The sequence below is a fragment of the Myotis yumanensis genome, unplaced genomic scaffold, assembly GCF_028538775.1.
Source record: "Myotis yumanensis isolate MYYU_CA2020_CCGP unplaced genomic scaffold, mMyoYum1.0.hap1 SCAF_2, whole genome shotgun sequence".
Classification (NCBI taxonomy): domain Eukaryota; kingdom Metazoa; phylum Chordata; class Mammalia; order Chiroptera; family Vespertilionidae; genus Myotis; species Myotis yumanensis.
In genome coordinates, this window is record NW_027223753.1 from 26,262,706 (window position 1) to 26,278,802 (window position 16,097).

The window sequence follows — 16,097 nt, forward strand, 5'->3', positions numbered from 1 at the left end:
GGACCTGGACAGACTCTGCCTTCCCGGGAGGAACTAACCAAACCTTGTGTGGGAGGAAAGGGGAAATAATAACAATACAATATTTAGGATTGGGGAAGTATGTTTTCACTCGCCCTTCTCAAGGCTTGGTGGATTGTTTCCATAGATGAGCCCAAACTCTCTCCCATCCTGCCTGCCCTTTGGCAATGTGACTGACATTTCTCCCATCCAGCGGTGGGGTTGAATCTGAGTGGACTAATATTATGCTGTAGAAGGGATGTTATACAGTTTCCAAGCTTAAGCCTTCAGAGGCCTTGCAGATTCCATTTTTGCCCTCTTAGGAGCCAGCTACTAGGTAAAGAAGTCTGGATGCCCTGCCGGAAAGTCCACAGGGTGAGGCCGAGCGGCCCTGGAGGATAAGTAGCCAGTGGAGAACAGTAGTTTCCCCCGAGACTGTCAGCATCAATTGCCAGACATGAGTGGGCCGTCTTAGCTGTTTTAGCTCCAGCTCAGCTCCAGTGGGATCCTGCTGGATGAGTGACCACAGCCATGAAGCAGGAAAACCTCCCAGCTGAGCCCAGCCAACCCACAGAGTCATAAAAAAATAAATTGTTGTTGTGTTAAGCACTAAGTTTTGGGGTGGCTTGTTACACAACAATAAGTAATGAAACTCTAGGAAGGGGTCAATTATTCTCAGGTGCCTCATGAAGGAGGAGGAGGAGGAGGAGGAAGAAATCACTTAGGAGATCATATAGGTCAGTGATGGCGAACCTATGACATACGTGTCAGAGCTGACACGCGAACTCATTTTTTTGGTTGATTTTTCTTTGTTAAATGGCATTTAAATATATAAAATAAATATCAAAAATATAAGTCTTTGTTTACTATGGTTGCAAATATCAAAAAATTTCTATATGTGACACGGCACCAGAGTTGTTAGGGTTTTTCAAAATGCTGACACGCCGAGCTCAAAAGGTTCACCATCACTGAATAGGTGGTTACTTGGGTGGGAGTGAGCACCTGACCCAAAGGTGAGCCATCCCCATGCTGTCCAGTGAACTTTGACCTGTGTGGCCTCGGTTGAAAAGTCAATCTGGGCCAGATTCCTCTTTTTCAAGAATTTGAAATTGGGGAATAGGGACTGGAAAGTCAACTGCAAGTGTGGAAGCTGAGGATGCCGTGAAATGCAGTTGGCTTCGAAGAGACCTGGATGAGCCTTAGTGAGCTGTGAGCAGAATGAGCCGATCAGCAGGTAAAGATGGAAGAAGATGTGCAGAAGGGAGTAGAGACCCTACAAAAGGTAGCTGAGAGGGAGCAACCTCTAATCCTGACAGTTTCTCAAGTCCCAGTTGAGGCTCTGGCTAACGTGCCCATCTCTAAATTCCCATGATGTTCTCCACATCACTTCAACAAATGCCTCCCTAAAGAGTGGTGGTTATTGTTTTGTTTGTTTTTTAAATATGTTTTTATTGGTTTTTAGAGAGAGAGGAAGGGAGAGGGATGGAGAGATAGAGACATTCTGCTGCTTCCTGCACGTCCCCTACTGGGGATCAAGCCCACAACCCAGGCATGTGCCCTGACCAAGAATCGAACAGGTAACATCTTGTTTCCTGGGTGGATGCTCAACCGCTGAGCCACACCAGCTGGGCGCTGTTTTTATTTTATTTTTTTACTAGCAACCTTTCCCACCTTCTTCTTCTAGTAACTGGCCCTGCCTCCCTGCCTCCCTGCCTCCCTGCCTCCCTGGTCATAGGAATAGGCATGTGGCCCAAGTCTGACCAACTGTAGAGCCCAATTTTCTTGGACACAGTGATTAAACCAAGGATGAGCATGTGGCCCAGCTGGGTCACTCTGCCATACCCTTATATTTGGATGCTTGGAGATTGGGCTCTTTCTTCTCTGGGGCAATGTGATCTGGGAACCCTCCTTTCCCTGAAGCAGGTGAAAGATCATGGGGGATGCCCACCTGGGAGGACAATAGGGTCACAGAGAGGCAAAAGCAGAAGCAGGGAGGGAGAGAAGGTGCAACGTTGAGCCTCTGGATCCAGCAGAGCCTGAACCTCCCAATTACATGAGCCACTAAGCCTCTCTTTTTGCTTGAGCTTGATTTTGTTTATTTGCATCCCAAAGCCTCAACTAACCCAGTCTCCTTTACACATTTGCCCAGCTCAGCTGACAGGGAATCGCATGATGAACTGTGTACACGTGAGGAGCCAACAGTTTGAAGTTTGGGAGGGCTCCACAGAGATCATTGAGACGGGAGAGGGACAATGGCTTGTGTACAGGCGCAGAAGCCTAAGAGGTCCCTTAGGGAAATGGGGGGGTGTTGGGGTCCAACCCCAACGGGTCCAGGGATCCCCAAAGGTGTGGACGGAGTCGGCGAAGAAGGAATGACATGGAAACTGGTTTCAGTTCATCAGCATAGCAAGGTTCTCCCTCCAGGATCTCCAGCGAAGTTCTGGCTAGGATCTCCAGCGAAGTTCTGGTCAGGATCTCCAACCAAGTTCTGGTGCCATGTTCTCTCGCTAGGTTCTCCAGCCAGGTTTAGTCACCAGGTTCTTTAGCAAGGTTCTATCCAGGTTCTTTTGCCATGTTCTGTCTAGGTTCTCCAGTGAAGTTCTGTAGCCAGGTTCTGTCCAGGATCTTTTGCCATGTTCTCTGGCTAGGTTCTGGTTAGGATCTGATGAGGATCTGATGAGGAGCTGATGAGGAGCTGATGTGGATCTGATGAGGATCTGATGTTTATTGTCTTGTTACATCCGTATTTATACCAGCCGATTTTAATCCTGTCAATTTCTATTACAAAGGTTAGGGCGTTTCTTATCTCCATTCCAGGGAGTAAAGATTATGTAGCTTAACTACCCGCCTGGCACTTAATTAAGGGGTTGTATCCCCTCCCTAACCTCAGGGAAAAATTCCTACCTGGGGAAACAACCTTTCTCGGAGAGGTGACTTTGGTTAAAACACATAGCACCAAGAAGGTGAGCAAACATATTAAGAACAGTATGCCATATATGCCAGGTCCCTTGAAACACCAAGGATGGACCGGCTCCCGGCAGGGGGGCAATTCAGGGTGTCTCAGATGCAGGGTGCAGGAGGGGGAGGTGGAGGAAGAACAGGCTTTTGAAGTCAGCAGGAGAAAGATCCTGCAAGGCCTTGGGGGAGGTTGATACTGAGGGGGAGGGGGGGGGACTTCTGAAGAGTTGACATGGTCAGATTTATGCTGTAGGGAGATCACTCTGGGCCAGGTAGATGGTGCAGAGAGCAAGCCTGAGAGCAGGAGGTGGACTCACCTGGGCCAGAGATGATGAGGGCTTAGGGGAAGTTTTAAGGAGATGGGAATCCAGGGCCTATGCACTCCAAGACAGGAAGGAGGCAGGACTCCCCATCCCCCCAGTGTGGCTTCAGCCAGGAATGGTAGCCCCCAGCTCTCAGACTTCTGAGTCACCTCCTTAGGTTCATGGTTGCCCTGAGGCCAGGTCAGCCTCCTTCCTCCGTCCTAATTGCTTCCTGCCAAGGCAGCTGGCCCCCTCCGAGCGTCCTTGAGAAAGCCCTTGTAAGAGCAATTGAGCGTTTCAGAAGGAAGCAGGCACCAGCAGCTGCCACTGTCCCCAACCCCAGGCAGGGGATAGTGCCTCTCTGACTACTGAGGGGTCTTCTGCGAGGAACATTTCACCACCAGCTCCCATCCCCCAGTCCTTTCCATATTTGGGTCAGTGTAGGGGGTCTCGGGGCTTTGGGCGGGGCTCCTGTGAATGGTATAACAAACAAATGATGCTCTACTCAACCTCTGACCGCACTCCACTTGTCAAGCTGTGCACATGGCATGACAAGGCTGTGTTTGTTGAGAAGAAGGGGTATATTTTCCTAATTAGCTCGAAGGTGCCACCATGGTCTGGCTACATACTTACAGGGATGCTTCCACTCAGAGGGGATCCCTTTCCCTAATTAGTACATAGTGCACCTCATGGACCATTGTAATCCTGGCTCATAGCCTCTCTCCCCGCCCCCCCCCCCCCCCCCCATCTGCTCATTTGGGCTTGAATGATGCCTTCCACTGGGCAGAGGGAGAAGCCTAGCCCCACTATCTGCTAGCTTCCTTCTGGGGCAACTGCTCTGCCTGAAGACCCCCGCATATCAGCACCTGGCCTGGCCATAGATGATTGGACCAAGGGGTCCCACCCAAAGCTAAGCTGAACCAATCAGATTATTTTGCTTTTGAACTGGAGCTAAGAGACACAGAGGGGCATTGTCCTCGCTGGTGAGTCTTGATGCAGAGTTAGGATGCAGCCACTTTGTGCAGGGAAACCCAGGAAGTCTGGAGAGAAACCCAGGAAAAGACGCAAATATTGCCAAGGGGAAAAGAGCCGGTGAGGCCCAGAGAAAAGAGAGAGGCCCATTCTTAGTTCTAGTTCCTGAAGGCCCAGTCGTTCTTGATTTTCCACCTTTAGGGGCCCTTGTAATCTGCTCACTCCTTTCTTTGAACTGTCAAGTGGGTCTCTGTTTCATGTAACCAGGGTCCTTGCTAGAATAAGGACCTCCGTCCTAAGGCGTTGCTGAGGTGCTCCCACGGTGTGAGCCCCCCCTTGCCCCTCTCTCCAGCCCTCTCCCAGCTTAGAGAAGAGCAGGAACCCTCGGCACAGTCACAGTCACACCTTTTATTCACTGTCAGTGAAAACACACACACACACCACAGCACAGGGTGGAACAGTGAGGACAGTCACTGTGGGCACAGCCAGGAGCAGCACATCCGGAGGGGACAGGGCCAGAGTGGTGAATGAGCTGGGAGCACCCCGGTGCCACCCATCCCCCCTCCTGCCCCAGGCCTCAACACTCCCAGAGCCTCCCCCAAGTAGGAAGGGCCAGACACCCTGAGAGGCCTGGTCCTGCCCCACACTCTGGCAAAGGGAAAAGAAAACCCTGAAAATCTCAGAGAGAAAAATCCCATGTTTTTCTGAGACTTTTCAATTGCAGGATTTGAATTTTTTTTTCAAAACTGATGAATAAAATATGTAGAAAATATATTCTTGCCCCCACAGTGATCTCTAAAGCCAGCACAAAGCCTCGCCCAGGGTGGGTCTTCAGGAAATATTTGCTGCTTTAGTAAATTTTTGTGTAAAAATTTACAGTGTCAGCTTACTACCTTGCCTAGAAACCCCAGGTATTCTCCCCTCCCCTCCCTCTCTCTCTCTCTCTTCCTCTCTCTCTCTCTCTACCTCTCTTTCTCTCTCTCTCTCTCTCTCTCGCAAAATTCATTTCTACCTCTAGGGACTCTGCCATTGTCAGAAAAAGGTAAAGTGCCTTTGCTTATGGGCTTCCTTTTCCTTAATTTTTGATTTAAGGTAGGTTATGTAATCCTGACGATAGCTCAAAGGACTGCAGTGGCCATCTGAAGTAGCCCTTGTTGATGATTTTTAGAGATAAGAAGGAGCTCATCAGTTGGACCAAAGATTGAATGAGGACAGAATACAGTTAGAAGATAGATTTGGAATCGTGCAATTCAGAGTTGCTGCAAGAAGGTACAGAACTTCAAAGGAGAGTCTGGATATATCAACGTCTTAACTGTCTGTATATTTTTGAGTCTATGTGAGTCATACTTCCATCTCTGCTAACCTTGTGCTCTGTGACAAGTCCCTCGAAGCTGGGGCAGAGATGGGAGGACTGCCTCCCTTCTCACAGCAGGGCCAGTGCTCTACCACCGGAGCTCCCAAGCAGGGTCCTTGAGACATCAGGAGCAAGTGGGAGCCAGGCCTGGCCCATCTATGGCTCCTCCCATTAGCAATGCCGGTCCCTGGCCTGGCATTATGTATTCGGCACTGCTGGGTCTTTGGCCTCACCAGCAAATAGCAGCCAGGGATGTGTGTCCAAAAGCTTGGAGTGATCAAACACGCCCTCGCAGGTAGGACTTGCCTACCAGCTGGGAAAACACAAAAGCAGTTCTCTTAGGGAGGAAGTTGATGGTAGGGACAGTGCAAGATGCTTCCGGGGTTCCGAGTCAGAGGCCTTCTAGGGCAGCACTGATTTGTAGGCAGAGCTGCCCAGAACAGAAAACAAGATGCTCGAAAATGTGGGGGCTTCACCCAAGCTCCTATTTCTTTTTGGAAGACCACAGCTTCAGGAACTTCTTAGCAGGAAGCTTGTAAAAGACCAAACTAACTTAGCTTGCCCCCCAGCCAACCTCTGTGCAACTCAGAGTCAAATAAATGAGGAGGGGAGAGACTCTGAAGGGAAGAACCTGCTTAGAGTCTTGGGTTCAAGTCTTGGCACTGTGCCACCTCCTGACTCTGTGCCTTTGCACAAGAGACTCCCCTTCTCTGTGCCTCGGTCTCCAAGTCTGGAGAAAGGAAATGGGAAATGAAATCCCCATTTCCCTAGGCTGTGAGCGTAGAATAAGATGGGGTGGATGGCAAGCCTTTGAAAGCCATGAAGTTCTGTGTGATTGGGGGTTGAGTTAGATTCAACGTTTGGGGGATGGGAACCCCACTTTGTAAAAAGCCTTCCATTGGAAGTGTCAGCTGAGCCAGGCTACTGAGTATCTGGGGTGCCAACTGACAGCACAAGATACACCTCATGGCCAGCTCCTGAGAGCAATGGAACATCCTTTGAGGCGTTACTGGATAAAAGCCTACTGGTGACTGCCTGAGGATGTGCGTTCCCTAGCCTTGGTAACAGGCAGGTCATAGGCAGGATAGAAAGAGGTGGCAATTCAGTGGCCTCGCTACCTCCAAGAGCAGCAAGAAGGAAGGCCCAGTAGGGTTTTGGACCAAAGGTCCACATCCCCAAGATGAGAGGACATCCTGCAGAGAGAGAGGACAGGTGAACACTCAGAAGTAAAAGACAAGCTTCATTGCTTCCCTGCCCGTCCAATCCGCACCCCCAACTCAGCAACCATTCCCTGTTCCCACCCTGGGCTGACAGCACCTGTGTACTAGACTGTTTTCACCAGCAGTTCAAGAGGAAGTCAACGGTCACTGCACATGAAAGCTAACTTCTGATCACAGGTATAGGAGAAAGTAAAGGGAAAGACTTAAAGAAGCAAGAGGAACTGTCTAGCAGTCAAAGCATGCAGCTGTATAGCTTATGGACCCAAAACCGGAAAGCAGACATTGGGAAGCAAAGCCAGTGCATTGCTTCCAGGGGCGGGGCCAGGCATTACCTGCCCGATTTAGGATTTGGAGTTAGAAAAAGCTTTTCAAATGGAGCATGCCCATTTTTAGGCATTTGGTCCATAAATGCAGCCTGGCACCTAAACACTGGCCAGATGGGCTCTTCTAGCTCTTTCTACTTCTGTAGCAGTGAAAGAACAAGCCCATCCTTGAAACTAGATCAAATCCAGAAAGGAACTACCAAGATGTGGGAATTACACAGTCTCACTCTCAGCAAACCTTGTTTTTGTGTTTCTGAAGACAGCACCTAACCACTCTAACAGAGTTGCTCACGGAATTGAAAAAGATCAGTAAAAAGGAAGCAGTAGAAGCTGCTGATGGCAACAGCTCAGGATTTAGCTTGATAAGAAAAAGTGTTTTCTGGTGAGTTTGGTGGTGTTTCCCTCTTTTTTTTTTTCTCTCTCAGCTCTTTTTCCCCATGAAAATTAGCATTTCTGTATTCATTTTATTATTTTATAACAAATCAAGTAATATAGAGTATGTTTTAATACCCTAAACTAATAAAATTACTTTAGCTCCTTTTAAGGGTACTAAAAAAAATTAGGTATTGCATAAATTTCAATTTTTCTTAAAACTTCCACTTACATGGCTCCTAGACTTCCAAACACTTCATTTATCCTCCTGCAGCTCTGCATAGAACGGAGTGGAAAGATTTGATAGTTCCTCTCAAACTAACCAGCCTTACCCACCCTGTGCTCAGCTGTGTTCAACGTCTCTGACCACTGGAAGCCTGCCTCACTGTGTGAGCTTCCGGAGGGCACAGAATGTGTCCTGTAGACTACCATATCCTTAGCACCTAGAGGTGCCTGACATTGAACAGGGGCTCGATGACTGTTAGCTGAAGAAAGCACTGAATGAACGCTCCAAAGACAGGAGCCGAAAGAGCCAGGGAGAGTCGAGGGAACAGGGCAGAGACCACCTGTAAGGAATCTGGGTCCTTCATAAAGGACAGATCCAATGTGGCCCTTTAACTGGGGTGTGTGGAACCACATCTTATAAAATATAACCCCAGGAAGAACGGACTTTCAAAGCAGAACCCCAGCCTCCCTCCTTAACCCTGCCTGTAGGGGCAAAAGCTAACTCCCCTTTGCCCAGTGATGTTAGTTCTGGGCCAAGACTGGGGGTGGGTCTAGACCACAGGATACCTGAGGATCTCTCTTTTCCAGGGTGAAGTGGTCCCTCAAAGATCTTGATTGAGGGGAGCAAGGGCTTGGGCACAGGGGTGGGTGGGCCATAGAATGAGGCTGGAGTACCCCTCCCCCTAGGGAAGGGCCAGCCAGAGAGGTCATGGGGTTGGGAGGTGGCCACGCTCCTCCTGGCCAGGGCCCTGCCCCTCACCAGCCTTTGCTCTCTACTTCTGCATGTCACACTGCAGCAGCAGCACAATGGATGGGTCACTCTTGGCTGCCTCCTTGAACTCTTCCAGGGTAATCTGGTCATCCTTATCCTGGTCCATCTTCTTGAAGATCTTGTCCACACGCTGCTGGGGCGTGAGCCCATCCTGGTTCATGCGCATCATGATCACGGTGCCCACCATCTTGTAGATAGCCTGGTGGGGCACAGGGGGCAGGAGGGTTGGGGGTGAGTGGAGGGGGTTTGGGAGTGGGCAGGGAGCACACTGGGAAATGGGGAGGATGCTGGGAGGTGATGTGATGTATGATCGTTAAGACTGGATATTTAATGAGCATCTCACACTAACATGTCTAAAACCCAACTCTTCACTTTCCACCTGCTCCTCCCCAGGCATTCATTTCCTGTCTCAGGAAATAGCAAATTCATTCTTCGAATTGTTCAAAAACCTTGACACTATTCTTGACTCTCCTTCTCTCATACCCACGTCCGTCCTTCAGTGAATCTCGTCAGCTCTAATTTTGCAATAAATCCCAATAAATCCCATATCCAACCACTTCTACTGACCCTCCATGGCTGTCACTTCCATCAGATCCTGACTGGGCTGCTGTGAAGTCTCCTAACTATAGTCTCCTTGCTTCCCATGAAAGCAGGAACTCTGAACAGCGCCTGGCACACGACAGGCATTCAATACACATTTGTTGAAAGAACAGGGAGCTAAAAGAACTTAGGCTCTGGAGTCAGACTCCCTGGATTTGAATCATGAACCACCACTTGCTACGTTTCCTCATCTGTAAAATGGGGTTTCTGACAGTACCTACCCTCCAGGGTTGTTGGGTAAAGGACTTAGCACAAGGCCTGTCCAACACCACGCTCCCAACCCATGCTAGTGGCCTAGGAAGCAGGGTGGTGGGGGAGGTGGGTGCAGCGAGGACGCTCCTGAGGCCCGAGGAGCTGGCTGGAGAGGACGGTAGCGAGGACAGGGGGCGCGCCACCCCGCACACCCCCGCCTCTCCGTCCTCCCCAGCGCACCTCGATGATCTCCAGCATCTCCAAGCGCGTGATGCGCCCGTCGCCGTCCAGGTCGTACATCTCAAAGGCCCAGTTGAGTTTCTGCTCGAAGCTGCCGCGGGAAGTGACGGAAAGGGCGCAGATGAACTCCCGAAAGTCGATGGTGCCGTCGCCGTTCTTGTCGAAGGTGCGGAAAGCGTGCTGAGCAAACTTGGAGGCATCGCCGTAGGGGAAGAACTGAGGAGGGGACGCAGGGAGTTGGGGCGCCGCGATGGCCTGGCCTCCCTCCGGCCCGCCCCCGGGGTGCCTGGCCCCGCCCCCGGCACCGCCCCCGGCACCGCCCCCGGGGTGCCTGGGCCCGCCCCCACGCGCACCGGGCCCACCCACCTTGATGTAGAGCTGCTGGAACTCCTCCAGGTTGAGGATGCCGCTGGGGCAGTCCTTCAGGAAGCCCTTGTACCACTGCTTCAGCTCCTGCTCGCTGAACTCGGTGTTCTGAACCAGGTCCTCCAGCACCTCCGGGGCCAGCTTGCTGTTGGTCTTCCCCATGGCGGGGCCTGGGGGACAGGCGCAAGCAGCGGCCCTCCAAGTCCCCGTAAAACAGGGTTCCCTTTCTGTACAACAGCTCCCTCCCATAAAAAACCCACATTCCCACAGCCAGGATCCCTCCCTCCACAGCTGGTTGGGTATCCCTCCTCTCACCACCACCCTCAACAAGCCCCATCTTCCTACAGCTGGGCTCTCCCCTTCACCACATCCCTTCCCATAGGAGCTCCGCCCCTCCCCCAAAAAACTGGGTGCAGGTTTCCAGGATTTCTAGCCTTTCAGGTGTCCGCTCCCCTCCTTTTCACTGACAGGGGCTGCATGCCACAATCTTCATCCTCTCTTCCCCCGTTTACACCTTCCATAGCTCCCCACACCCATAGAATAGAGTCTTAATTCTCTCCTTGCTATTCAGAGCTTTCACACTCAGCCCTACCTGCCTCCGCAGGCTCCACTCCTAGCAGGGACCCGAGGCGGGTTCCTCCTGTGTCCCCCTGGTACCACCTCCCAACTTCTTCAAGGCCTTCCAGGCCATCCCAGTGGGAAGCTTCTCTCCCTCTTTCTTCTGTACAAATAGAAGTCCTAGCTAGTAGCACTGATGACCCTGATTAGATTCTGCTTTCCGTTAGTTCATTCATTCCCTGAGCATTTATTGAGGCTGACTGTGTGCTAAGGCCTGTGCTAGTAATGGGGATAAAGTAGACACAAGCCCACTTTCAGTAACTCATAATTAGGTCAAAGAGGCAGGTAGGCAGCTGATTATAAAGGGCCTTCAATCCATGTCAAGAAGTTCAGCCTTTACCTGAAGGGGGTTTTAAAGCAAGAGCTAGGAAGATAGCATTCCTTCCACAGCGCTTACAGAATGCTCACAATATGGCAGGTCCTGACCCTGGTGCTGGGAACTCAGGGAGAAGGAATGTGTTTGAGAATTTTTCCTTTGGTTACAGTGTGCAAGACGACCGGGGCGGGGGAAGGTATGGAGAGCAGAGAGGGGCCTGCTGCATAGTTCGAATGAGAGATGATGACGCGAGGGTAAGGGATGTGAAGAGATGGGGATGGACTGAGAACTGTCAGGAGCGGGCACTGGCAGGACTTGGTAACTGAGTGGATGTGAGAGGGACGGAGGAGTTTAGGCAGATGCGCAGATTTGGGTTTGAGTGGATGGAGATGGTGTTGCTGAGAAGCAAGTTTGGGGCAGATGAAGAGTCAGTGCTCAGCTGGAACGTGAGCCCCTTGGGTAGCCTGTGCCAGAAGAAGTATTTGCAGAGCAACCCTCTCCAGGAAGCGTGGTCACAGTGATGCCCCACTGGGCCCTGGATGAACACTCCTGTCTGAACTCCGTGGGAGGAATGTCCCTCCAGGGCTTGAGTTTCCCAGGACATGGCCTGGGAGGTGACTTGGACCTGCTTGGAGCCTGGAAGGGCCCCAGAATCCAATTGCAGGGTAGCCTGCCATGAAGATACTCTAGAAAAGGAAGCCCTCAGGCCAGAAAAGGAATGCCCCTTTTACTGCCCACCCCAGGCCAGTGTGGCTTCTAATCTTTACTGCTGAGAGCACCATAAACAGAGGTTGGTCTGTCCCATGTCCCCTCCTTTGCTGCCTGGCTTCCAGTTAGTTACAAGATATCTCTGGGCCTCAGATTCCTCCCACAGGCCATGAGGAAGATCAAGGAGCAATGGGGGTGGCTACATCCTCCCCTACCTACCACCCTCAGAGGATGAGAAATCCTGTATTCCCTCAGGAGAAGCCATGGAGGGGATGTAGGCCACCTTCAGAAACCTGGAATTGTGAGGTTCAAAACAGTTGCACTGGGGCAAGAGTCAAGGACACTTCTGGAACACCACGGGCAGAAGGAAGTAGGCTCCTAACCCAGCTGCTCCCTCCTCAAGTCCAAAGTACATTGAAGACTCAGGGTATAGTCAAGGAAGCTAGAGAACCCAGAGGTGGACGTGTCTGCTGGGGGAGGCGGAGCCTCTTCCGCTGTCTCCTGTGGAATGTGTCTGAGTGTCTGCATCAGGTGCAGGGTGTGGGTGGGAGCATGTCAATGTATGAGATTGCAAGTCTGTCAGAGAGCACTGTCTCTGTGTGTCATAGTGTCTGTGTGGCTCTCACCTTCTGCCCCTGTTCTCCTCCCTCCCACAATTCTGTGTCTCTTGGGGCCATACCTGTTCTTGGCCCCCATTTGGTTCCAGGCCCACCAAGGACTATGTCTTCACCTCCTTTCTCCTTATTCCCTCTATTGCTTTTAGATTGGTAGGCCAAAACTGGCAGTGCCCTTTAAGATCATCCCCTTATATTAGTGAAAACCCAAAGAGAGGAGAAAACCAGCTTGAGTTACACAGCAGGTCAGTGGAAGAGCTCAGATGAGCACATAAGCTGAATCCATGCTAACTGCCTGAACCACTCCCTCCAAATCATGGCTACTCTTATCCAATGCAAGCCTTCTCCACTCCTACCTGCCTTTTGGGGGAAACCATAGCTCTGATCTGCCTCTTAGCCTCAGTGGGACCATCTTACTGAGCTCCAGGTCACAGTAGCTGACACCCTTTGGAGTAGCCCACCAGCACCTCTAACCCAGTACATCTACAACCAGACTCATCTTCAACCTGTGGCTGTCCTCTCTCCATCACTCCTTCCTTCCCTTGTTCCGGGAAGGGGGTGGGGGATGCCATCTTAGTTACCTTTAGTTTTCCCTTCTCCTTTCCCCTTAGGTCCAACATGCCACCAAGTCCTATTGTTCCTTCTTTTTTTTTTTTTTTTTTTTTAATGTTTTTATTGATTTCAGACAGGAAGGGAGAGGGAGAAAGAGACAGAAACATCAATGATAAGAGAGAATCACCGATTGGCTGCCTCCTTCACAGCCCCCATTGGGGATCGAGACCACAACCTGGGCATGTGCCCTGACTGGGAATCGAACCAGAACCTCCTGGTTCATAGGTTGACACTCAACCACTGAGCCACACTGGTTGGGCTATTGTTTCTTCCCTTGAAGTGCTCCTGGAAACTTCACTATGTCCTTTCTCTCCCCTCAGTCAGGGCCAGGGGAACAGCCAAGGGGGCTGACAGCCAGCTGGGGCACTGCTTGGCAAGCCATGCCTGTGGGCTCAACGGCCCCAGAGGAAGTGCCTTTCTTCTGATTCCTCTCCTCCAAGGGAATGTCTTTTCTGGTTTTGCCCAGAAGTGCAATATAGGCTAGAGGGGGTCATGCCCACGTGTCCCCTCAAACTCCAGAATCCTCTAGAACCTGGTGCCAAGGTGCCCACCTGTCTAGCCTCACCTCCAACTCCTTCCCTCAAAACTATATACTCCTTTCAAACCTGGTTTCTTACAACCAGAACCTACCTCACCTATGGTTTAGCTGTTTTCCTCTCCCCTAATATCCTTCTCTCCTGGACTCACGCAGCTATAAGCAGTCTGTAGGCCTGGCTGCAGCCCACTTCCTTATGATCGGCCTCTCCCCACCCGGACAGTGGACAATCAGGAGCATGAGGGCAGCGTGAGGGCATGAGTAGACCCTGTAAGGCTGGGAGTTGAGCCCATGAGTATGTAGACCTCAGAGCTCTCTGACCCTCACCTGGTGCTCTAGAACTCTAGGATGGAGCCTGATTTAGGAGAGGCCTTTGCATTAAACTCTTGCCTGAGCCTTTTTGCTCAATGGCAAAGAGCTTATGCCCTTCCAGTCCACTTTGGAGAAACTCAGAGAGTGAGAAGCGCTTTTCCCTTTGCTCCCAAGTTTGCCCTCTTGTAGCTGCCCCACACGGAATTCTCGCTCTGTCCCTCTGTGGCTACACCTAACCACCCTTCGGACCTAGGGGTGGTGCCTGGAGCCCAGTGATGTTCAGTGAGTGCTCTTTGGTGGATTACATGAGACGGGCAGAACCCACTTCTTCCTCTGAAGAACGGCCTCAGGCTATTTTATCTGTGTTCTGCCATTGCACCAACTTCAGAGGCGATGGAAGCCAGACCTGACGATAGGAAGGGTTCACCCAAGGTAAAGTAGAGCCCATCAGCAGCAAGGTGGAGGCCAGACTGCACTGGGGCTCGTTCTGTTGGTGCCGTAGCCCGGCTGAATGCGCAGGCCCCTCTGCCTACCTCTTGCGGGCTGCCCTCCAGCTGCGAAGGAGCTGGCGCAGGGCCATACACCGAGCTGCTGCTCTCTGTGCCCAGAGGCTTCTTCCAGAGGGCAGAGCTCAGGGCTGTGGGCTTCAGATGGGAAGGTGGCAGTAGGGTGGGCGGGACTGAGGGATGCAATAATCCCACACCCTCGCCCAGCTTCAGAGAAACTGGTGCTGAGACGGTTGCCATGGTGACAACAGCTCCCTGGTCAGGAGATTTTTCTCTCTTCCCTCTCCTTCATTTGCTCTTCTCCAAGCAGCAGCCATAGAAGCTGCAGCTTCTCTCTCTCCTTGTTCATGAGAGGCAGGGGATGATAAACAAAGGACAGGCCCTGCTGACCACCTCTACCTTGGAGCTGTCCATGCATGTAGGCTGCTGGTCTAGGAGGGACTCCTAACAGCAGAAAAGGGGCCCGGGCCTGGCGAGGGGGTCGCCTTGACCTAGGCCTTGGTAAGAAGCAATGTCCCTTCACTGAGGACTAACCCTTCCCCCCCAGGCCTCCTCTCTAAAACACCTCCATAGTTCAGGGATAGAGGGGAAGGGTCCTGTTTTCTCCTAATCAGCCATCGAACCAGGTGTGTCACTGTTGGGTGGCCATTCAAGACCATCTCATTCAGTCCACCCTGGGTCCTGACCCCTTCCCCATTTCACAACGGATCGGAGAGGGAAGTGACTTGGCCAAAGTCAGACAGCACTGAGGCAGAGACAAGATCTGAACCAGCTCTTCTGCCCTCCAGGCTCAGGTCACCTTAGGGAAAGGAGCCACACGGTCCGCATGGAGCTTTGGCACAGTCCCTGCAGAGCAGCAGGAAGATAGGCACGCAGAGGGAGTGACTGGCGCAAGGAGGCCGGAGAGGAAAGATATTTGACAGGAAGAATGAGAGGACTTGGTGCTTTGCTGTAAGGGGTGAGAGGGATGGAGGAGGCTGGGACCTTGGTTGCAGTGATTGACAGGTAGGTAGGGGTGGTCTGCTGGGGATTGGAGTCCCTGGTTCATCCTCCAGCCAGGATGAAAAGACCACACATGGGGCCTCCGCCTAGCACTGAACCTTGGTGAGGAGGCACTGTTGAAAGTGTTGTGAAGAGAAAGGGGGAGGGAGACTGGGGGTTTTGGGGAGGGGGGCTGAGCGGCTGGTGGGGCTGGGTGATAGGGGTCCAGGTTATCTATGGAGGTGGGAGGTTGCCATGGGACTGGGTGGACTACCTATCTCCAAAGGAGAGAGGTTGACTGGTGCCTCCTCTGGTACCAACAACACTGCACCCCCAGGTGTGCGTGTGTGTTGGGGGCCAGAGCAGCGGTTGTTTTCACCTGAACTGGGGATAAGGAAGCAGCTCTGCCTCCTTTCCTGGGACCCATGGGGCCTGGACGTGGGTGGGGGTCCCCCCTCCAGAAGCTGCCGCCTGTGGCAGAACCTGCGGCCAGGGAAATGAATCAGAGGGGGCAGCAAGCGAGATTGGGAAGGGAGAGCGGAGGGGGAGGGGACAAGGGCCTCCGCCCAGCCCCGCCCGCGTTACCTGAGGCCGCTCGCCGGGTCGCCGGATGGCTCCGAGCCTCAGCTGGACTCGGGGATCGAGACTGGCTCGTGGGTGGGCGGCCAGGTTCCCCAAGATCCGCGCTGCAGCCGCCTCCCAGCTCTGGTATCACTTGTGTCTCTCGGAGGCGACACGATTTGCATAAGCCCCACCTCCCCCGGGGCAGATCTGGCGTGATTGGCTCCGCTGGGGCGGAGTGGCAGGCGCGGTTTCAGGTGGGGACCGGGTGGCCAGTGAGGCCCCGCGGCAGGAGCGCACCCCGCCTGCCCGCGCTGACCTTCCTGGGAGTCGCGAGGCAGGGGGAGGGCCGTACCCCCTCTGCACCGCGCCCGGAGGCTCAGACCCCGGGCCACAATCTGGGGTGAAAAGTGTGGACGATGGGAGGGGATTCGCAAAAAC

At 52.4% G+C, this 16,097-nt stretch overlaps 1 protein-coding gene across 1 annotated transcript; it reads right to left on the reverse strand.

The window, feature by feature from the left end:
- Positions 1-4,622: 4,622 nt before the first annotated feature.
- HPCAL4 (hippocalcin like 4) lies at positions 4,623-15,843 on the reverse strand. Its single transcript, XM_070404798.1, has 4 exons — positions 15,681-15,843; positions 9,894-10,063; positions 9,528-9,743; positions 4,623-8,694 (listed from the first exon to the last, which is right to left on the reverse strand). The coding sequence occupies exons 2-4, from the start codon at positions 10,053-10,055 to the stop codon at positions 8,497-8,499; spliced, it is 576 nt and encodes a 191-aa protein (XP_070260899.1). The 5' UTR covers positions 10,056-10,063; positions 15,681-15,843; the 3' UTR covers positions 4,623-8,496.
- Positions 15,844-16,097: the final 254 nt, after the last annotated feature.